The following is a 23,542-nucleotide window of genomic DNA, read 5'->3' as shown; positions in this document are numbered from 1 at the left end:
GAGCTGCAGCCGTTGAATGTACTGTTACAGCAACCGTGTGATTATTGTAAGAATAAATAAATGAAAATGCCATCGGGTCTGCCGTGGTGGTGATCTTTTTTTTGTTGTTGTTAATCTTAAGTGCACGCAAACCAGTAAACAAATTAAAACAAATACTGTTGGTAAACTATAATACAAAAATTACAATTAAAATTCTCAACAATAAAAACAATTGGTATAAATATAATTAATATGTAAACAACTTAATAGCCCTCAAAGTGTCTAAGTCACGTGACGTGTCAGCGCAACACCGAAACATAAGAGAGGGGGGCAAAGTGTGCCTGCTCTCCGCTGACACAGGAGCGGCGAGTCCAGCGACCTGGCTGTTTCGTTTTTGCCAAAAGCACAGCATAAGCAAACAAGCAGAACTCAAAGTAAAGAATCGATCTAACCAGGCTAGTATCGATCCGATACCGACTTGGGATCGATACTATCGATATTTGGATCGATCCGCCCACCACTATCAGAGAGCCATCTGCTGCAATTGGTTGGGGGTGAGATGAGGGAGACTGGACAAAAGACATGCTGTTTTTAGCTCTGGAGCCACTTTAATAGGCTGGTTTTATCCAAACTAAGTGTTGACCTTTGCCTGTAGTTCTGTGTGTTTCTTATAAAAGCATAAGAAACTGATGAGTGAAGTGAAGCGAGTTTCTATGCAGCTGATCGAACGGTGAATAAGGAGACTCACTAAATAACCTATAACAGAACTCACCCTCTTTGGAGAGCATGACAAAATAGTGGAGAACGTGTCTTTCAGACTTTGTCCTGAGTTCTGCCATCTTGCTGTTCTTACATCATACTGGCTGTAGCTCCATCTGTCGCGGCTGCTGGCTGTTCAGAATATCACCACAGCTCTAAGCCTGTGTCTCCTTTCCTTGGCACGCTCTCAGTCTTCACTGCTGTGACTTTGGCATTGTTGTCTACCCAAAGCATAGTAAGCCACCTCTTTTACCCCTTCTGACCCCCACCTTTTTGTTTGCCTGGTCATTGAGAGTGCAGTTAAAATAAATCAATGCTTGTATTTTTCAGTGCACTTAAATTGCAAGTTCAACTCATCAGAAGCTTTTTTTTATATCCCCAGATTGCATTAAAGGATGCGAAAAAATATACACCACACCCTCGTGCTAATTGACAGCACGATGTCAAAAAAGTTGCATTGTGTTGCAATTTTAATAGTAGTCTGGCAGAATGCTGCTGGGAATGTGCTCACATTTCCATTTGCAGTGCAGGCACACCAGCTGCAGCTAACAAGAGACGAGGAGGGAAATGCACGCGTATGCACTCGTGCACACACGCACGCAGAAGGGCTTGTTCCCGCAGTCATTCCCACAGGACAGTTAATGAAAGCTTGTCTTCAGGGGAATACAGCTTGTCAGCGCTGAGCCGCAGCAGCAGCTTAAGGGAGTCCGAGACAGATGCTTTATTAACTGCAGATTTTATAGGCCACCTACACTGACGGGGCAAAGCCTAATCTGCATCTCTTTGTCTGTTTGTCATCTATCCATCTTTCCTTTTTCTTTTTTAATTTGATTGCGTCTCAGTACATAATTCTTTTTATTCCACAAAGGAATGTTCCACTTTTCGACTCTCTTCTTCTGCTTCTTCTTCTTCTTTCTTTGTTTTTTCCAAAATTGTTTGCCACAATTTGTTTGCCAAATGTGCATATCATTAGCAATATTAGCTATTCCGCATTTTTCAGATAATATACATGCCCTTTCAGTTTTTACAGCTAATTAGGGTGATTTGGATATATATTTTGTACACTGAAGCACTTTTTTTCCAAACAGCCTCCTAACATATATTGTCCCTTTAAGAAGATGTTTTGCATTATTAGCAGATCAGGAGAAGCTGTTTTCTGTGTGTTTACATCAAATGTAATGAGTCCTTAATACCAAATGTTAATCTCCCATCTAATTCCACCCGTCGGGGTTGGCAGGAGAGAATAAATTCATCCTTATGCACCCAAGCTTGCAAAGAATATTTAACAAGAGTGCACACTCTAGACTGACTCTAGAGTCATTTCTATTTAAGCATATTATGGCCACAAGGTGGTTTTTGGTCAAGTATTTATTGATAATGCACAAGTTTTTGGTTAATAAAATTATTGATGGACACTAGTTAGCTTCACTAAAGATAAGATAAGATAAGATAAGATAAGATAAGATAAGATAAGATAACCTTTATTAGTCCCACACGTGGGAAATTTGTTTTGTCACAGCAGGAAGTGGACAGTGCAAAAGCCCATGCAGTACATTTCCATGTTTATATTGTACTATATAGCAATTAATTTGTATGTTATTAATGGCTGATTAGCTCTGTCGCTCTGTGTTTTTTGCACTCAGTCTGTGGATGCTTTGCTAACTAAGCTTTAGCTAATAACTTAGCACTTCACCTTCATGACTTAATCTGGTCAGTTGTGGTACAAAAACAAGCAAAGAAAGAAAGAAACAAAAGCTAAAGCAGAGATGGCCAAAAATGCTGCACAATGCTGATGTTTCACAATAGTCTTTGTAAACTAATTGATGATGTCAGAGTGGCTGTGTCCATCTTAATATACAGTCTATGATCTGTGATGTGTTTGTGTAACAAAGCAGTGCCACAGTTTAACTAACTAAATATACACAGTCACATATACAGGGAGTGCAGAATTATTAGGCAAGTTGTATTTTTGAGGAATAATTTTATTATTGAACAACAACCATGTTCTCAATGAACCCAAAAAACTCATTAATATCAAAGCTGAATGTTTTTGGAAGTAGTTTTTAGTTTGTTTTTAGTTTTAGCTATTTTAGGGGGATATCTGTGTGTGCAGGTGACTATTACTGTGCATAATTATTAGGCAACTTAACAAAAAACAAATATATACCCATTTCAATTATTTATTTTTACCAGTGACACCAATATAACATCTCCACATTCACAAATATACGTTTCTGACATTCAAAAACAAAAAAACAAAAACGAATCAGCGACCAATATAGCCACCTTTCTTTGCAAGGACACTCAAAAGCCTGCCATCCATGGATTCTGTCAGTGTTTTGATCTGTTCACCATCAACATTGCGTGCAGCAGCAACCACAGCCTCCCAGACACTGTTCAGAGAGGTGTACTGTTTTCCCTCCTTGTAAATCTCACATTTGATGATGGACCACAGGTTCTCAATGGGGTTCAGATCAGGTGAACAAGGAGGCCATGTCATTAGTTTTTCTTCTTTTATTCCCTTTCTTGCCAGCCACGCTGTGGAGTACTTGGACGCGTGTGATGGAGCATTGTCCTGCATGACAATCATGTTTTTCTTGAAGGATGCAGACTTCTTCCTGTACCACTGCTTGAAGAAGGTGTCTTCCAGAAACTGGCAGTAGGATTGGGAGTTGAGCTTGACTCCATCCTCAACCCGAATAAGCCCCACAAGCTCATCTTTGATGATACCAGCCCAAACCAGTACTCCACCTCCACCTTGCTGGCGTCTGAGTCGGACTGGAGCTCTCTGCCCTTTACCAATCCAGCCACGGGCCCATCCATCTGGCCCATCAAGACTCACTCTCATTTCATCAGTCCATAAAACCTTAGGAAAATCAGTCTTGAGATATTTCTTGGCCCAGTCTTGACGTTTCAGCTTGTGTGTCTTGTTCAGTGGTGGTCGTCTGAGTATTGCACACCTTGTGCTTTTGGGCACTCCAGTGATGTTGCAGCTCTGAAATATGGCCAAACTGGTGGCAAGTGGCATCTTGGCAGCAGCATGCTTGACTTTTCTCAGTTCATGGGCAGTTATTTGGCGCCTTGGTTTTTCCACACACTTCTGGCGACCCTGTTGGCTATCTTGAATGAAACGCTTGATTGTTCGATGATCACGCTTCAGAAGCTTTGCAAGTTTGAGACTGCTGCATCCCTCTGCAAGATATCTCCCTATTTTTGACTTTTCTGAGCCTGTCAAGTCCTTCTTTTGACCCATTTTGCCAAAGGAAAGGACGTTGCCTAATAATTATGCACACCTGATATAGGGTGTTGACGTCATTAGACCACACCCCTTCTCATTACAGAGATGCACATCACCTAATATGCTTAATTGGTAGTAGGCTTTCGAGCCTATACAGCTTGGAGTAAGACAACATGCATGAAGAGGATGATGTGGACAAAATACTCATTTGCCTAATAATTCTGCCATTCCTGTAGATATATGCACATAAATATTTCTGCAAACGTTTTCACTCATTTTCGCTGAATGAGATGAATATACAAGTAATTTTCATAAAACAGGCTTTGTATTCCCCTTTTTTCCGTCTTACATTAGGCGTAAAACCCCTGGTAAGGTATTGTTGCATCACAAACGCACAAACACACCCAAACACACAGGAATGAACATGATTAATCTGGCTGAGCTTGGAGAGGAAATAGGTTAGAAACATGAGAGAATTAATGAGAGTCCTTGTGTATTTGAGGCTGAGTTGTGTCCATCACCTGGTCTTCCTACATCACAACCCCTGACCAAAGGTTATGGAAAAATAATGGAAAAAATGAGAATTTATGCTTGGAAAATAAGCCGTTTGTTTTATTTTTGCTGGAGTCTAATCTGACCTCAACAACTAAGCTGGTACGTCAGAATTTATAATCCACCTAGCGAGTAGATTCATCAGCACAAAGGTTTAGAACAAAATATCTGTCTGCTCCCTTCCTCGTGCTAAATGTGTTTCTCTGTTTTTGATGAGGAGCATCAGGGTTTCTTTTTGTAGAGGGGGGATGGTGGGTTTAAATAAGGGCAGAGGAAATGAACTGGCACATAGATTACGTAAGTTTAGGCCAGCCGTGTTTTTATTTTATTTTGCAGTATATCTTTAACGTTGTCATTTTTAGTCTGTGTTATTTTGCGCTTACTTTATCCAACGACTGAAGCTCAGAGATTTTGTTTAATCTGTTTTTCTTGACAAAATTGGTGCACATATCTCGTGTATTACAGAATAGAGGTTGACCTTTATTTGTCAAAAAAACAAAACAAAATGAAGAGCCTTAAGCCCTGACAAAATATATGTGGGTCAAGCCATGAACAATCAATCTGACCCCTAAATATCAGTGGCTCAAAGGGTTGGCTTAAGTCTAGGAAATAAAAAATACAATCTCAGTGTCATGATCCAGCTGTGTGCAGGCAGGAATTGGACCCAAACATGAACTCACTGGAAACAGAACTGAACTCAAAATGGCAGCTTTTATTGCTGACCAGAAAACTGTACAAAACCTAAACTGGGAAGAATCTAACAACACACACACACACACACAGCTGTGAGAAATCTGACACGAGACCCAAGGGAAGCAAAACTCAATACATTTACATCAAAGCGTGACACTTCGTTCACCCTGCGATAGTCAACACAGAACCGTATAGACCCATCCTTCTTCGCCACCAGAACGATGGGGCTACACCAGGCGCTGTGCGACTCTTCTATTACTCCCATCCTCAGCATTTCCGCCAATTCCCTCTGCACGATTTTTCGCTTATGCTCCGGGAGCCTGTAGGGCCGTGAACGCACCGTCACGCCGGGCTGCGTCACAAAATGGTGCTCGATGAGGGACGTCCGGCCGGGCAGGGGGGAGAACACGTCCGCAAAGCACTGTTGCAACGCGACAACGTCCGCTCTCTGGGCCTGTGTGAGATGGCCATCACAAGGGAGGGAGGCGGGAATGATAGAATTTGGCACCTCAGGCCCCAACTCATCTCTCTCCTTCACCAGGCTCACCAGAGATGCGGTTTCAACCTCTCTCCACGCTTTAAGGAGATTGAGGTGATAAATCTGCGTGGCTCCTCCCCTGTCCGACCGAGCGACCTCATAGTCCACGTCCCCGACACGCCGTGTGACCACAAAGGGACCTTGCCACTTGGCGAGCAACTTCGAGCTGGAAGAATGGAGAAACACAAGCACTCTATCTCCCAACGAAAATTGCCTGAGTGTAGCCCCTCTGTTATACAGGCGTTGCTGACACTGCTGAGCCTGGAGCAAAGTCTCCCCCGACAACCGCCCCAAAGTGTGGAGTTTTGCTCTCAGGTCCAACACGTACTGTATCTCATTTTTGGCGGGGCTCGGACCGTCCTCCCAGCTTTCTTTAATCAGGTCGAGCACCCCACGTGGCCTCCTGCCGAACAGCAGTTCAAAGGGAGAAAATCCCGTGGAGGCCTGGGGCACCTCCCGCACTGCGAATAACAGAGGGTCTAGCCAGTGATCCCAATTGCGTTCATCCTCATTAATGAACTTCCGAATCATGGACTTTAAGGTCTTATTCAGCCGCTCCACCAGCCCGTCAGTCTGAGGGTGGTAGACGCTGGTCCGAATAGATTTAATGCCCAGTAATTCATACAGTTCCCGCAGTGTACGAGACATAAACGACGTGCCCTGGTCAGTCAGTATCTCTTTCGGGATTCCGACTCGGGAGATGACCTGAAACAGTGCCTGCGCCACACTCTTAGCCGAGATGGTGCGCAGCGGAACTGCTTCCGGGTACCGCGTTGCGTAATCCACCAGGACTAACACAAAGCGGTAACCGCGTGCACTCCGGTGAAACGGCCCGATGAGGTCCATGCCGATGCGCTCAAACGGGACCTCAACGAGGGGGAGAGGGCGCAGAGGCGCTCTCGGTATGGCCGGCTGGTTAACAAGTTGGCAGTCCGGGCAGGACGCGCACCAGCGGCGCACATCCACTCGGATGCCAGGCCAATAAAATCGGGCCGTTATTCGCTCCAGAGTTTTCTCGTAGCCCATATGCCCTGCCATGGGGTTATAGTGGGCCGCCTGGAAAAGCGTTTCCCGGCGGCCCTGCGGCACCAACAACTGGGTGTGTGTTTCCTCAGTCTGAGTGTCACGACTCACTCGATGTAATCGGTCATTTAATAAGATGAAACGCGGGTAGGTCTGCGCGGCCTCAGGGCGCACCACGTGACCATCAATAGCCATCACTTGGTCAAAGGCTGAGCGTAGGGTGCTGTCACGAGACTGCTCCAGTGGGAAATCACCCATGGGGGACACTTCCGGGGCCGGCGGGACGTCCCGTGAGGGACCCGCCGGCTCCTCCCCCCTGGAGTCGGTGTCGGACGACCCCGCGTCACCGCTGAATGCCGCGCACACGCTACACCCCGCTTCCGGTCGTGATCGCACCCCCGCGTACTGCCCCAGTAGCTGATGAAACCCCGGCCAATTGGTACCCAGAATCAGGGGGTGCGACAGGCGCGGGCTAACCGCCGCCGTTACCCTATGTGTATGGCCCTTGTATTTTAGCAGCAGCGGCACTATGGGGTACCGGTGCACATCACCATGAACACACCTCACCTCCACCCACTCGGCCTCCAATAATGCCCCGGGGCGAACCAAGCCTTGGTGCACGAGGGTCTGTGTGCAGCCCGTGTCCACCAACGCTTGGCGTATACCCCCTCGAGTCCTTACCGGAATACTGTATGTCCCTCCTGGACCGGGGGAGGGTTCTGGGGCGCCAGCAACGCGGAACACCTGCCCCACTTCCATAAGCGGACAATCCCTCCTCAGGTGTCCCGGCTGCCCGCACTTCCAACACTCCGGCCCCGGCGTTTGTGCTGCCCTCCGTGGCTCGGGGGCGGCTCCACTCGGCTCGGTTCCCCTGGACGGCACCATCGCCGCGAAAGGGTTAGTGGGGCTCAGCGCCGGCAGCCGCGCTGCCTGCCCTGGTGCCGGCACACAGCGCCTCAGGGCCGGCACTGGGGCCTGTTTGTTCGGCCTCCGTCCGGCGTCCCCGGACTCCCCTGCTCCAGCGGCAAGGTGGTCCTCCGCCAGCGTCACCGCTACCTCCAAGCTTGCGGGCCGGTGGCACCGGACCCATCTCGCCGTCTCCGCTGGCAATCCCTCCGTGAACTGCTCCAGCACCACCTTGTCCACCAGCTTCGTCTCGCCCTCCGATGTTCCCGGCTGCAGCCAGCGCACCGCCGCGTCGCGCAGCTGTCGGGCCCAGGCGAATGGTCGGTCCGATGTAGCCAGCCGACAGGCCCGGAACCCCCGGCGATGGTCTTCGGCGGTGAGCCCCAGCCTGTCCACCACCGCCCGGCTCACATCCGGGAAGCTGCTCCTGGACGCCGGAGGCAGACTCAGGGCCGCTGTTTGTGCCTCCCCAGACAGCAGGGGGAGCAGCCGCGGAGCCCACTCCTCCCGCGGCCATTGGCACGCCTCCGCCGTGGCACGGAAGGTCTCCAGAAAAATCTGTGGGTCGTCCCCGTCCCCCATCCGGGGCACCGTCACCGACAGTGGCGAGGGCTTCGGCGTGGCAGCGGCCCCGACCAGCCGCTCCAGAACTTGTGTCTGTCGGTCCGTCTGCTCCCGCAGCGCGACCAGGTGGGCACGCTGGTCGGCCGCCTGATCCCGGCTCATCGCCGCCATCTCCGCCAGCATCTGCGCCAAGAATTGCAGGGGCTGGGCGGGTGGCGCGGCCTGTGGGTCGGACATTTCCCCACCGGCACTGTCCTGGGTTTCGGCACCACTTGTGGAATACACCAGGCACAAACACACGCACACGCAGGTATGTACTGCCAAATTCCACATTTATTTGTTTGTTTACACAGCTGACTCAGTCGCACAGCCTGACAGCTCACGAGCCCACCTGATCTCTCGCCGCTCCTCCCCGTCTCACTATAAACACAGCGGAGGGAGACCATCATTAGTACATAAACACCATCAGCTGTTCTTACCGGCCTCGCAGCGCCGCCCTGTTGAGCCTTCTGCTCCACTCCTCCCCGGCAGCTGCGCCCGGAGCCACGCCTCCGCCACAAGCACTTAGACTAAAACTGACGTAGCTACGTTAATCCTACCGTAAAACAATAAGACAAGGTACGACCTCTCCCATACTCCTAGGATGTGGGGGTGAACGCCAGAACACCCTGGAATGTTACAGACCTCCTAGGATGAGACATTCTTTCAATATGCCACCAACTATATACTTCTAAACACAAGTGATTACATGCAGTATTCTACCATATGCAAACTTATATCATTAAAAGATTATACTGACTACTAAGTACAATTTTCCATTGACAACCTTGTAGTACCATATCACCCTATTAGAGCACTTCGCTCTCGCTCTGCAGAACTACTTGTTGTTCCTAGAGTGTTTAAAAGTAGAATGGGAGGGGAGAGCCTTCAGTTTTCAGGCCCCTCTTCTGTGGAACCAGCTTTCAGTTTGGATTCAGGAGACAGACACTATCTCTACTTTTAAGATTAGGCTTAATACTTTCCTTTTTGCTAAAGCATATAGTTAGGGCTGGACCAGGTGACCCTGAATCCTCCCTTAGTTATGCTGCAATAGACGTAGGCTGCCGGGGGATTCCCATGATGCATTGAGTTTTTCCTTTCCAGTCACCTTTCTCACTCACTATGTGTTAATAGACCTCTCTGCATTGAATCATATCTGTTATTAACCTCTGTCTCTCTTCCACGGCATGTCTTTTATCCTGTCTTCCTTCTCTCACCCCAACCGGTCGCAGCAGATGGCCCCGCCCCTCCCTGAGCCTGGTTCTGCCGGAGGTTTCTTCCTGTTAAAAGGGAGTTTTTCCTTCCCACTGTCGCCAAAGTGCTTGCTCATAGGGGGTCATATGATTGTTGGGTTTTTCTCTGTATCTATGAAGCGCTTGAGGCAACTTTTGTTGTGATTTGGCGCTATATAAATAAAATTGAATTGAATTGAAAAAGCACCAAACTGTTGTATTTTGGACTATCAAGGTGTTTATTCTATAAAGATTTTGTAAGCCTTCATTAACTAGACAAAGTTTATTGTTCAAAAAAATAGAAAGAAATGAAATCAGCTGAATTTGAAGTGGTCAGGTGGGAACATTTCTGTCCTAATCCTGGCTATTGTCAGCCAATGGTATTCCTCCCTCCCTTTGGTTGTCAATTTACTAGGTATGTAGCCACTTTGTGTTGCTATTAATTATTTTTGTCTGTGATCAGTGCAAGATGCATAATTAAACAACATTTCATGGTCCATGGTCACATCATTGCTAATCTCTTCTTAGTTCTACCCTGCTCCTTTTTGTCAGCATGTGCACCCAATGATTCTCCTATTCTCTGGAACTCTGTTAAACAGATACAGCACTCTTGCATTTGGTTTTTTGACGATGATGGTCGAGGGTCTAACGGATAGTCTGGCCAAAAAATCTTCCCTAGATGTTCAGTTGAGACATGGCTAATGATTCACATCATTATCATCTGCATCAATCACACCATACAGTGAACCCTTGTGCCCTATGAATGGGTGTGTTTTCATCCTGTGAGTAATCACTCCAGTAAGGATAGAAATGTTAGATAAAAATTTAGGAGAAAGGTTATCACTGAGAAAAACTTTGCATTCATTAGCAGTGACTCTTACGTCTTTAGGGAACAAGTGGCGAAAAACCATGTGAGTAAAATGGACCCACTGATTAAACAGAGTCACCCAGGCTATTGCCTGTATTGGTTAGTTTGTCACGCGTCTGCATGTTTCGACATTTCTTCCAACTGTACTGCATTTACTGAACACATGCAAATGTATTTAAATATTATACACCAATCATCCACGACAATAAGACCACCTGCAAATGTTGTGTGAGCCTTCTTGTTCTGCAATGACAGCTCTGGCACCTTGACACAAAACATCTGGGGATATTGTCCACAGAACATCTGCCACACAAACATCTTTAAACACCTTATGTGTACACAATTTTAAATGCATGTGTTTATCACATACAGTACGTGGAGTACATCATGTTATAAAGATTTATTTGCCTCTTACAAGACCGATGTTCTGCTTTCAGATCCCGAGTTTAAAGGGCTTGGGGAACTGCCAGCTCTACCATGTGAGTATTAAACTTGTGTGTGATCATGATACAACATAATATTAGACACAAAGCAGAAAGTCAGTGTAGTGCTTGATTAAATTGATATGTGTTAACATCAAAGTAGGAAACGAGTTGTTAAATCAAATTTACATACTGCAGGAAAGATGTCATGTTGCTGGAAAACTGCAGTACATTACATGTGTCATGTTTTAATAACTGAGACGTTTGTACATGGTGACTTTGTTACACATTAGTCTGAGCTCACAGTACATAAATCTGTGAGCTAGAGGTTAGCAAGTATGATTATAATGTTATATGGAGACAAAATCCTAAGTTAGCATTACTGCAGTGTTACTAGTGATTACTGGAAACTGGAATGTGCATACAGTAATGGAGGTTTTAACTGCTAGTTTTAACCTTTCCAACTTAATGTATCAATTTCCCAATCTGCCATGAGAACCAATGTTGGAGTTTTAAAAAAACTAAAAATGTAATGAGGTGTATTTAAATTTTTGACTTAGGTACAGCTCCACACATACATGTTATTTTCCTCAGAATTGTGTTAATAACAGTACTAGAAAACCCTTCATACTCGATGCTACAAGATGTAAAAATTTAAATAGAGTCTAAAATTTGAATTTGGAAACTTAATTTGTGACATCACAACCAGTTTTGAACCGTTTCTGTCAAAGGGGAAACACATAGTGACATGGTGACACATAGTTAGCCTATGTAAAATAAAAATGTTTGCACATTTATCTATTCAAAGATATCTTGTCTTTAACATTCTGAGATGATGATGAGATAAAGTGCTGTTTAACATTTTCACATTGCCAAGGGCAAGCCCAACTCCACAAAGGATGGGATGCTATGTAAAATGTCAATAAAAACATAAACCTCACAAACCTTTTACGTTATGAAACATATTAGTTCATTTTGAAATTGATGGCAACAGCATATCTGAAAATATACGAGGTCTAGAAAAGTAAGTGGTGGTAAAAAGAAGCCTTTTACAGCTAATTGGGTGAATCGAAATATTCAGAGAATCTGGAAGAATCTCTGTGCACAAGGGGACAAGGCTGGAAATCGTGAAAAAAAAAAAAAAAAGCATGAATCTATCATGGAAATCAGTGCCCGGTCTCAGGAACACTTCCAGAAGTCATTGTCAATGAACACAGTTCAGTGTGCCGTCCATGAACACGGGTTAGAGCTATAGGATGCAAAGAAGAAGCCATATGATCCAGAAACACTGCCATTTTCTCTGGGCTTGCAGATCTACTAGAAAGGCATCATCAGTGTTGAAAAGTGTGTTTTCAGGGAAAAAGACACCATTTTACCAAGGCAATACCAAACCTACTGCATCTATTAGAACAGCATAACTTTGCTGGACTGAACTGGCCTGCATATAGTCCAGACTTTACACCAGTTGGAAACATTTTGCACATCATAGAATGAAAATCACAAAAAAGAAGGCACTGCACTGTAGTACAGCTAGAATCCTATATCAGACAAGAATGAGGCAACATTCTAGTCTCCTCAGTTTCCAACGTTAACAGGCTGTTGTTAAAAGAAGAGTGGACGCTACACAACAGTAAACATGGCATGCCCAACTTTTTTGAGACATGTGGCTGGCATTAAAATTCAAAATGATCTTTTTTCTTAAATTGTATTTTCTCAGTTTAAGCATTTGATTTATAGTTTATGAGGCTTGCAGACCACTGGATTCCATTTTATTTTACATTTTACGCAGCATTTGAGGTTGCATAAATCTTCATATGAAGCGTCAAGTACTACAGAAAACTTGTCTCTACAACTGAAACAGGCCTCATTGTTACAACAGCATTGCTTTAACTGTTACGTAAAACTGCTGCTCTCCACAGTTTGTGAGTTTGAGATGAATGGTCCAGAAGGCTACGTAGATTCAACGCAGATAGCTAAGGAAGGCCGGGCGCAGCAGACTGAAGCCGTGGACTGCAGATGGTACATCAGGGCTCCACCGAGAGCCAAGGTCTGCATACTGTGTGCCATTTCTTTCTTTCTTATTTAAACAATCTCTGCTAATCACAGATGGAATTTGACTCTACTACAAACTTCAGATACCTGGAATTGATTGGTTGTCTGCTTGTTGAGACAGTAGGCCGGTGTTCTACCTGTAACATAATGTGCAGTGTTGGTCAAGTTACTTGAAAAAAGTAATCAGTAACGAATTACTGATTACTTCCCCAAAAGAGTAATCCCGTTACTTTACTGATTACTTATTTTCAAAAGTAATTAATTACTTAGTTACTTTTAAAAACACGATTTACAACCTGAATAGGTAATAAAGCAATAGATCTGTCAACCCAATTCTACTTTTTCTGCATAATCCATCATACAAAATGTAATCAAATGGAAAAGTCTCTTTTTTTTAAACTCGTTTTATCAGTTTTAATCTTTTAACTTTATGCATCAAGCAAAAATTAAATTATATGCACCATTCTCTGGCTTGAAGAAATTAGTTTAACATTTAAACCTATTTTCTGCACATTCCAGCACATAAAATAAAATATTTTTGTGTTTACACTCAGTCTTTCAAATAGATGCAAGAAAAACACAGCAGAAAGTAAATAAAATCAAAGACTAGCAGTCCTGTTGCTCTATTTTCACGTGTAAAGCAGGAGTGGGGTAGGCGGAGGTGTGCTCTGGTGCAGGTGTGGCGCAGCAGTCAGTGGAAGAATCCGCGAGTTTCTCTTTGAATTTCCCATTACGTCGTTGCGCACTCGGAGCTTGTTTAGGGTTTTTTTCGGAGTAAAAAGAAGTTTTCTTCCCACGCACAACGGACGCTAATGTTTTTGTCACTTTTTATGGAATCAAACTCAAAGTAAGGTCAGTACTTCCACGCTTTAAACGCTGCATGCTCATACTCTCTCCCGCACTCGATATATGATCCATTGTTGATCTGCAGACAGCTGTTGTCTCACGTCGCACTCGCTTACGTCACTGTCTTGAGACATTCTTGCAAAAAAATCACGGTTTTAGTAATGCAGTAATGCAGCGTTCCTACGGGAAAGTAACGGTAATCTAATTACCGTTTTTGCAATAGTAATCCCTTACTTTACTCGTTACTTGAAAAAAGTAATTAGATTACAGTAACGCATTACGCGTTACTGTAATCTAATTACTTTTAACGCGTTACGCGTTACTGCCCATCTCTGATAATGTGAACATCACATTTTTACAGTATTCTGCTCAGCAATGACTGATGTGAAACTGTTGTAGCAGTTCTCATTTAATGATGTTGAAGTTGGTTGTTTTCAGACAAACACTGTAGAATTTTTTAAAACCATCTTCAAAACGTCCAAAGATGTCAGCCTTTCAGAGCTCAATAAATGACTGCAGGTCAACAAAATCTTGCCAGTTAAATAATATTGCTGTTAGTATTTACACATCTACATTTCTTTTGTCACTGTTGGATATTTGAGCCATTTCAACGAGGAATTTTTATGTGATAAATAGAGAAGGTCTTCAAGTCATGAAAAAATGAAAGGAGAAAAACATAAAGATGTCCCAGTGTTATTAAACTCTGGTCCATTCACAGCACTCTTTCTTCTCATCCTTTTGTCTCCTCACAGATCTACATGCGTTTTCTTGAGTATGAGATGCATAACTCCAATGAGTGTAAGCGTAACTTTGTTGGCATCTATGACGGCAGCAGTTCCGTTGAGCACTTAAAGAATAAGTTCTGCTCCACTGTGGCCAACGATGTCATGCTGGTTACCTCTGTGGGGGTGGTGAGACTGTGGGCAGACGAGGGCAGCAGGAAGAGCAGATTCAAAATCCTCTTTACAACCTTCCATGAACGTGAGTAAATCTGTCTGCCTGAGATTTGTTTCTTTTAAAGATCAAGATTTATTGGAAAATGTTAAATAATGAGTAGAATTTAGATAACAAGTGTTCAGGGGATTGCAACAGTTTATGAAGTATATACATCTATACATCATCTGCCAGTGAGCAAGCACTTGGTAACAGTGGGAAGGAAAAACTCCTGTTTAACAGGAAGAAACCTCTGGCAGAACGAGGCTCAGGGAGGAGCAGCTAGCAGAACGCTATCTGTGTTGGCTGTTGGCTTCTAGGGAAAGGAGTGGTGCTGTTCCTTAGCAAGCCCATAGCTAATGTTGCCTGTTTAGGCAGAAATGGAGCCAAAAGTGAGTATAGTTAAAGTCTGACTTTGAAGAAGAACATATTGCTACAGCCGTATCTTTCCTGCCTGTCTTGTTTCAGCTCCGTGTGAGAGAGACACTTTCTTTTGCCATAGCAACATGTGCATAAATCACACTCTGGTGTGCAATGGCATCCAGAACTGTGTTTACCCATGGGATGAGAATCACTGCAAAGGTATGTTGAAATTCCAACCACCAGCCACATGCTGTTTTCACAAAACACGACTGTGATTTCTGTCTGTATCATCCCCTCAACCAGAGACGAGGAAACCGAGCATCTTGGATACGCTAGATAACACTAACCTCACTATCATTGGAGTAACCTGTGGTCTGGTCGTCATCCTGCTCATCATCTCTGTCATCATCCAGGTCAAACAGCCTCGCAAGAAATACATCATCCGCAGGTAAAGTCTCGGTAAATTGTTATTTAGTAGTATTGTCAAAAAGAGAACAAGGGGAATTAAAGACTTTAGTGGTTAAATAAACCAAAACATTCAGAACTATAGAACTTTGTAGACATCAAGGCTCTGTTCATGTACGCGGGTATTTTTTGGTAATATTAGCTTTCTCTGTACTTTTTGACCTCCACATATCCAAAACTTCCTTTCAGAGTGAACATTTCAGAAGTATTTACACGTGAAACAAAGATTTTGTCTTGGTAGATGTGTGATGTGTTTTTATAAGAACAGATTTTTAAATAATAAACAAAACACCTGTGTGCATCAGAATATAGCCCAAAATCGCAAGTGTCCAGTTCCTAATAAATGCTGATGCTGCTTCATGTGTGCTTTGCTGGGACTGAGATATACCATTAACTATCGATTTGATCAATTTGTAGATCTTGATCTATCTTTACTCAGTAGCCAAAATCGCTTGATTTGAGCAGTGTTTAAAACTGCACATTTACATAGTTGTAAAAGAGTAAAGGGCACGACTTTCAAAATTCTGTTACAGGTCAGACATTTTAACCCTCACATTAATATCAATAACAGGGGCTTTTAATTGTAAACATAAAAATGAAGATTGGAAATGACTGAAAAGTTAAGCCAATACTTTATCTCTGAGGAATTGTCGACTTTTTTGTCAATCACAGTACTTCAGAGGTCGCATCCAAATGTCCAAAAGAAGACTCCCCCACTCTTTTCCATGTGTTGTGACCATCTTGCATCCTTAGTTAATGGTGTAGAATTATGAAGTCGCGCCAGATAGGAAATAAAAACTGCCAGTTATTCATACTTAAACCTTCTGGTTGCTGTTAAAATGTACATGTAACGTGCATATGTATTTGCAAATATTACACTCAATTTACGTGCTAGGTGTAAATTCACAAACCTGTGTTCTGCCAGAAAGTGATTTCTGATGTTTCTATATGTTTTCTACACATAACACCTTTGCCTATATTCTTAAATAAACTGTAGTCAGCTGGATTCCCACAGAGGTTATAAAATGAAGAAATAACCTGCTTTGTCTCTATGACTCTGTGTTATTGTACCTACATTACAGGGCTGTGCAGAGAGGTTTAAAGGGGTGGGTGCTCAAAGTTAAAAAGGGGCACATTGAACCAGGCTGAATAACAACAACACACATTTATCAAAAATCTAATATGGGCAACAAGGCAAAGCAAACGTAGCCGATGCTTTACCTGATGGGTACAATGTTGCTGTTGAGGGGTTGCTGTGGATAGTGCTGGAGGGCAGGGCTGTGTTGATCTGAGACTGTAGACATTAAAAAGTCCATAGGAGAGATGGTAGCTGATTAAACAAGTGTCATGAGATAATAACAAAATGCAAAGATTGGTGACAGCGCTTGGAATCATAAGGCAACAAAAACTGTGAGAAATAATTTAGGCTCTGCCTGTGATTCACTCTTTGCTTCTCTTCTTCCTTCCATCCCATCATTTCATATATCACTCTCCACTTGCTGTCTATCTGAGTACAAGGCACAACTTGCTATTGCAATAAACTATAATCTAATTATCCACACCTAACAACTCTTGCACTTAATCTAAAATAAAATGATGACAGAAAAATGTTATAGCCCTGCCTTTAGTAGCCTCACACAGCTCCTACTGTTTCCTCCTCATGTCCTTGCCAGCCATGTCTGGACAATGTTATATCATGAGTAATGTGTTTTTTAAAAATCCATCTAAATAAAACAAACACATGCACGCACACACAATGACATTTTAGACCTTCTTCAGAATACTGTATATACTATGGGCATCATGGTGCTGATCCAGAATCTTTTTTTTTAAAAATTATTTATTACTAGAGCTACAATAATAAAGCAATGAGGAGGGGGAAGTAATAAATATGAAATAATAATAATGGATTGCATTTATATAGCGCTTTTCAAGACACCCAAAGCGCTTTACAATGCCACTATTCATTCACTCTCACATTCACACACTGGTGGAGGCAGCTACAGTTGTAGCCACAGCTGCCCTGGGGCAGACTGACAGAAGCGAGGCTGCCATATCACGCCATCGGCCACTCTGGTATGGAACGCCAGGACTGCCATAATGAATTAATTAAATACACCATTAAATAATTAATTAAATGTGTCAATAATTAATTAAAATTGGAATTAATTAATTAAATAAATAGTTATGACACATGTAATTAATTAATTATTGACACATTTAATTAATTAATTATTGACACATTTAATTAATTATTTATGTATTTCACATTTTAATTAATTATTGACACATTTAATTAATTATTGACACATTTAATTAATTATTTAATGATATATTTATTTATTTCATTTTGGCAGTCCTGGCGCCTGGCTCTCATCATGAAATAATTTTATCTGTCAGCCTCACCCATCAAACTCAGGGGGCGGGGTTAACGCTGATCGAGTCAAAACCATTGCTTTGGCCTGGTGGCCATTGTCTGTGGAAGCTAACAGAACTGAGCTTTGAAAAACCCTGTTTGTGTGTCACCAAATACCGTTTTAATATTTTTTTAGCCGAGAATGTAGTGGTTTAATCTTCATGTGTCTGGTCGGTTTGTCAAGATACAGCCTCTTTACAAAAGTGTTTCGATGATTTCGGAGATGTCTGCCCAGTCTCACGGCAAAGCGTGGGATAGACCCGCTCGCCTCGCAAGCAATCCCACCAACAAAGCGCAGGCCCCGGTACACAGCTGTAGTAACCCCCGCTGACTTCTTTTACTGAGGTTATATTTATCTGTGTTTTATTTCCTGATGTTCTTATGTGTCCTACGTGTTTCAGTCGCCAATTCTGAATTATAACTAACATTAAAAACATGTTTAAGGAGGAGAGAGAGCAAATAAATCTGTTTAACATCTGATCTTTGGGTTTTTGTTCAGTAATCAGCGTGACCTCTGTATAAACACATAGAAGAGATAACGTTGGTGTTTCCGTCATGTAGTAACTGCTGGCTTTAACTGTACAAAGGTTGTTCGACACTATGAAACACATACAGACTTCATGATGTTCGGCTAATATTTTTATTGTGAATATTAATCATGCTGACCTCGCTCTGTACACCATGCAGCGAGGTCAGCATATCCACGATATCCACGATATCCTCAGCTCCATGAGTTAACACAAAGTTTCCCAGCTGACTATCTAACTTCCAACTATTCCAAAGACGTGAAAATATACAGCATAAAGAAAAGTGTAAGAGACTCAGCAGCAGATTAGAATAACAGTTATACATTTAATAAATCACCAAATGAATCCAAGAAACGAGCAAACCTGTTCTGACAATATGAGTTTGTATTCCCTCAGCTGCAGACTCGCTGCTGTTTAAATGTTTGAAAAGGAAGATTAGATATAAAAAATGTCAAACATAGACTCAGTCTGCCTTCACATTTGATATGAGGCCAGCACGTATAGTGGCCTCAGCAGGCTATTACTGAAATACACGTGCTATATCATAAACTATGATATAAATAGGGAGGTCCTATTAACATATTTAGTTTTAAAGGACACCTTCCTGCCTTTAGTCTCCTTCATGAGCAGTATTAGTTTTCTTCTAACATCCAGAAGTCTGCAAGATGTGTTTCATAGTTTGTAACAAGCCTTTGACAGGTAAACATAACATGACCGAAAAAGCAAAAAAAAAAAAAAAAAAAAAAAAAAAGAGAGAGAGAGTGTTGACATAAGAAGAGAAAATGCTCTCAATTATGGAGACAGGCAAATGGTTCATTTATGTTTGATGTGTGTTTATTCTAGGGCTGCTCAATTAATCGAATTTTAATCATGATTACGATCTGGGCTTTCAACGATCATTAAAAATGACTGAGCCGATTATTAGCCCCTCCCTCATGCTTTACTCTCGCGCTGCTCCGTGTGGCAAATCAAGCGCACTGCTCTGCATTTCGAACACGCGTCACAACAATTAAGAGGACCCGAGGGAAGCTCGGAAAGCTAAGCAGAAGTTATTTGGAGAGGAGTGGACTGCCGTTGGTTGAAAAGAGAGGTAAAAAAAAAAAAAAAACTTCAGTGGTGTGGAAACATTATGGGTTCGCGGAGTCAGACATGGATCAAGTAGACACAGTGTGTAAACTTTGCTATGGTGTCGTAGCTGCACCACAGAGCAACACTGCAAAGTTTACATTTTTCATTTATTTCTTTTATTGCAAACATTTGCACTGTTATCAGTATTTGCACACTATTTTATATTATTTTTTAAAGTCATTATTCAATACATTGTTATTGTTAACCCTTTAAAGCCGGTCAGAGCAGCATGCTCGTTTTGTATAACTATTTTTAAATCCCTGTAGAACCTGAACCGCTAAGCTAGCACAATAAATTTTTTTCCATATGAAACCAGAGGAGTTGTACTTACATCTTATGCCATCAGCTTGTCCTAGGTCACGGTTTCCTTCCACATATAGCTTTGCAAAAATTGCATAAAAAGCGCTTGCAGGAACAAAAACATAATATTCCAGAAACACGCTTTGCCGATCTGATCAGCTGTTCTTAACACTTCCCACATTGAAAAAGACCTCAACGCGAACTATCGCAAGTGACGTCATTTTCGCGGAAAATGTAGTTTTTTACTTGTAGGCCTTAGAACTCGAATTGCACTGCTGGAAATAGTTTATTTTGATGCACATGCACATTCTTTGCAAATTTGCATCATAGGATTGTTTTTTTTATTTTTCCTGCAGTGTATATAAAAATTGCTGTATCTCCAAAAATAAAACTATGAAGACACTCAAAATAAATTTCCTGTTGTTGTAAACTATTTTTTGCAACTTTTTTGTATTTAAAGTTTTGAGGGATAAGCCTCTTAAATTTCTCCAAGTAGAAATATATGTAAAAAAAAACAAAAACGATTTTCAATTTTTTTGTAGTTTATTGCACTTTTTTGCAATTAATGTAGTTACTATGGACTTAATACATACACATTTTTAAAATATGGGCTATAACTGTTGTATTGATGTATAGCAACTTGAAATGCTCCCACAAATGGCACTACAGCATGTAAAAAAAATATTATAAGCTCTGGCGGACTTGGTTCTATGGTAGATCTTAAAGGGTTAAATAAATATCGTCAAATAATCGTGATCTCAATTTCAGTGAAAATAATCGTGATTATCATTTTTGCCATAATCGAGCAGCCCTAGTTTATTCCTCCCTAAATATCGTCAGTGAAGTTTGCCATGCACGTCAGATTTTCCTGCGCATTTTTATACCTCTGCCAACAGAGAGAGAGAAAAAATCACATTCTAACAGACAGCTGGTGCTTAGAATACAGCGTGTGTTTTTAATATATTATAATTATAATAATGCATAATTATGTGGACATGCATATTAGGTCGTTTTTTAGTGAAATATAATGCCTCCAGAAAGGGAGGAAAAGCCCTGTAACTTGCTTTAAAACTAAATATGTTCCCTAAAACGGTGGACAGAGCTACAGACCCATGACAGCCTGACACAGGTAGCCAGCAGCTATGACCAGCACTACTTGTGCAGTTAATAAAAGGACAGGTAATGTTTGTCGCGTTGTTGCACACACAGCACGCTCGTTTGTTTCAGTTCGTCAGTTGCAACAAGACAGCTTACCAACGTGTACGTAATAAGCTAATACTCCTGGGTGCTATACACTACAGTGTACGCTGTACACCTACTTACTGGTTTTGTCGCATCAGTCTGTGTCTCTGAGTTAATTTGTGTTTCTCCTACAGCTCCGGACCGCTAAAAATGCGCGTGCTCTTTGTGAGCTCGTTCCCGGCTCGTAACCAGCGCGTTCTGCCGTCAAGGGCGATCACTGGTTAAATGTGATCATGTGACTGATGCAAGCCAGATCCTTTTATTTAGCAAAACTGTGATTGATAGTTAAATATTATTAAATATTATTGTTGAGGGGCACAGACAGGACTCCGCACGCACACACACGTTAATATATATATATATATATAAGATACTGCGCAGGACCCTCAAGCTCCCAGGCCTCTGGTAGAGGACCCGAGCTTGAAGGATAAACCGCCCGCAGGGGCGTGCTGGGTGTTGTTTTATATATATATATATATATATATAGCCTCAACAAAAGGGCACCTTGGGCACCCATCAGGAAAGGGGCGGGTGCTCAAGCCCCTCTAGCCCCCCCCCCCATCTGCACGTGCCTGCTACATTATAAACAATTCAGTCCTTTATGGAAACTTAATATCTTTTAATAGAACTCTAATGTTACATTTGTTGCAATTTCTGCTGCAATCTTGGCCATATCTCTGTTGAAAAAGTAATTTTTATTGTCAGTGACAATTTTACCTGGATAAATAACAGATTGCAGCACCTACCTTGTAACAGCAATTGTAACAGCAGTTTGCGGCTCAAAGTGACTTGATTTCATTCATAAGAGATACGTTTGACAGATTATAGGCAATACGTTTCATTAAGTTCTAATAAACATATATAGATATGCTACGATCATTACAGTATCATGATATTGATGATGTCCGTGAAAGGATTTGTCTGGTTTTCAATTTTTTTGCTTTTTGACTGCAGTTTAGAAATGTGCATATGTATAAATGCTTGAATTTCAGACCTTTAGTTTCAAATTGCACATGAGCAGCCAGGCATGTTGAAAAACCACATGCTGGCATTTTGTTCTTTCTACTTTTATCTTACAATTTATTCACATTAATGGGAATTTATACACATTTATCATTGTCTGTGTAGCTACATTCAAAGTTTCTGTTGCACATTCCTAAACGTTTATTGTATCTGTACTCTGGAACTGTAGGTCTGGATGTCTGTGCATGTACTCTCTTTACCTCTTTGGATCCACAGAGATGATTTTGATCCTGCCCTCCTCGACCCCGGTTTTGAGCCTCCTCACTATGAACTCTGTACTCTGCGCCGTGCCCCCTCTGGTGAACTGACCGATCCTGCCCTGGCCGAGGACTTTGACAAGTTCCACAAGCTGAGACGCTCCGAAAGCAAATGCATCCGTGACCACCACTGTGGCTCTCACCAGGGCAGTGTCCACGGTAGCCGCAGCAACTTAAGCGTGAGGGACGCCACCATTGTACCTGATGGGGGTGCTCTTGTGCCCCAGTTGCAGCCAGTGATGGTGAACCAGCAGTCGCCCCGACTCTCTCACCACAACACGCCGACGAGTCGACGGAACATTGTGGTGATGAAGCACAGCTACTCACAGGACGCTGCAGGAGGGTACAGGGCAGAGGAGGAGGAGGATTTAATGATGGATGATGGTCCCACCACCAGTCAGCACCACATGTACCATCATCCAATCCACCATGGCCCATCAGGGCTTGACCACACGGTCCATCGTACACTGTCTAATGACTTCTAATTAAAAGAACAACAAAAGGTCCCAAATGAAATTGCAGTAAAAATTAATATTGCAAATAGAGGTGGCCAATTTTTTTTTTTTAAAGGTTTTTACCTAATATGGTCAGTAGAGTTCCTTTTTCTCAGACATTCCAAGTAATTTCCAAGAATGCAATCCAAAAGTCTTTTTAATAGTAATTCCCAAAAACCAAAGAGTTTAGGAGCTATCTTGAATGGTACACTGCTATGTCAATGTAATTCATGAGAGATGGTTCCAAGGATGAGTAGGCCTATTTTGCTGGATCACAGTTCCATTTTTTCCTTTTTAGGTTCCTTGTTTGTTTAATGTTTTCACTCTAGGCTAGAATATGTCACATAGATCAAATCATATTTAAAATAATATAATTCATTAATTGTTTTGATGTTTGAAGTGTTTCCTATATGGATGAACATGCCTACAACACCAAAGCAAGAAAAATGCAATTATAAGTGTTATTTATCATCCGATTTACATGTATGTCAGGTCATATTGTGGCTGATTTATTTCATGTTTATTTACTGAATTAAATATTTACCCTCTGCTTGAATTTGACCATGGCACAGCATATTAATCTGTGTGTGTGTGTGTGTGTGTGTGTGTGTGTGTGTGTGTGTGTGTGTGTGTGTGTGTGTGTGTGTGTGTGTGTGTGTGTGTGTAAAAGTCAGTTCATCACA

The 23,542-nt window shown here is 42.3% G+C and overlaps 1 protein-coding gene across 1 annotated transcript; it reads left to right on the top strand.

Annotated features, from left to right (window-relative positions):
- Positions 1–9,681: 9,681 nt before the first annotated feature.
- LOC113011395 (neuropilin and tolloid-like protein 1) lies at positions 9,682–23,415 on the top strand. Its single transcript, XM_026150955.1, has 6 exons — positions 9,682–10,870; positions 12,733–12,860; positions 14,464–14,692; positions 15,113–15,226; positions 15,311–15,455; positions 22,325–23,415. The coding sequence occupies exons 1-6, from the start codon at positions 10,741–10,743 to the stop codon at positions 22,848–22,850; spliced, it is 1,272 nt and encodes a 423-aa protein (XP_026006740.1). The 5' UTR covers positions 9,682–10,740; the 3' UTR covers positions 22,851–23,415.
- The last annotated feature ends 127 nt before the right edge of the window (positions 23,416–23,542 follow it).

The sequence above is a fragment of the Astatotilapia calliptera genome, chromosome 18, assembly GCF_900246225.1.
Source record: "Astatotilapia calliptera chromosome 18, fAstCal1.2, whole genome shotgun sequence".
Lineage (NCBI taxonomy): Eukaryota > Metazoa > Chordata > Actinopteri > Cichliformes > Cichlidae > Astatotilapia > Astatotilapia calliptera.
The sequence above is the reverse complement of the archived record's forward strand: the minus strand, read 5'-3'. Positions and strand labels throughout refer to the sequence as shown.

Coding starts and splice junctions, on each gene's coding strand:
- LOC113011395 (XM_026150955.1), top strand. CDS start 10,741: ATGCATGTGTTTATCACATACAGTACGTGGAGTACATCATGTTATAAA. Junction 12,861..14,463: donor GGGCTCCACCGAGAGCCAAG/GTCTGCATACTG, acceptor GTCTCCTCACAG/ATCTACATGCGTTTTCTTGA. Junction 15,456..22,324: donor AAGAAATACATCATCCGCAG/GTAAAGTCTCGG, acceptor TTGGATCCACAG/AGATGATTTTGATCCTGCCC.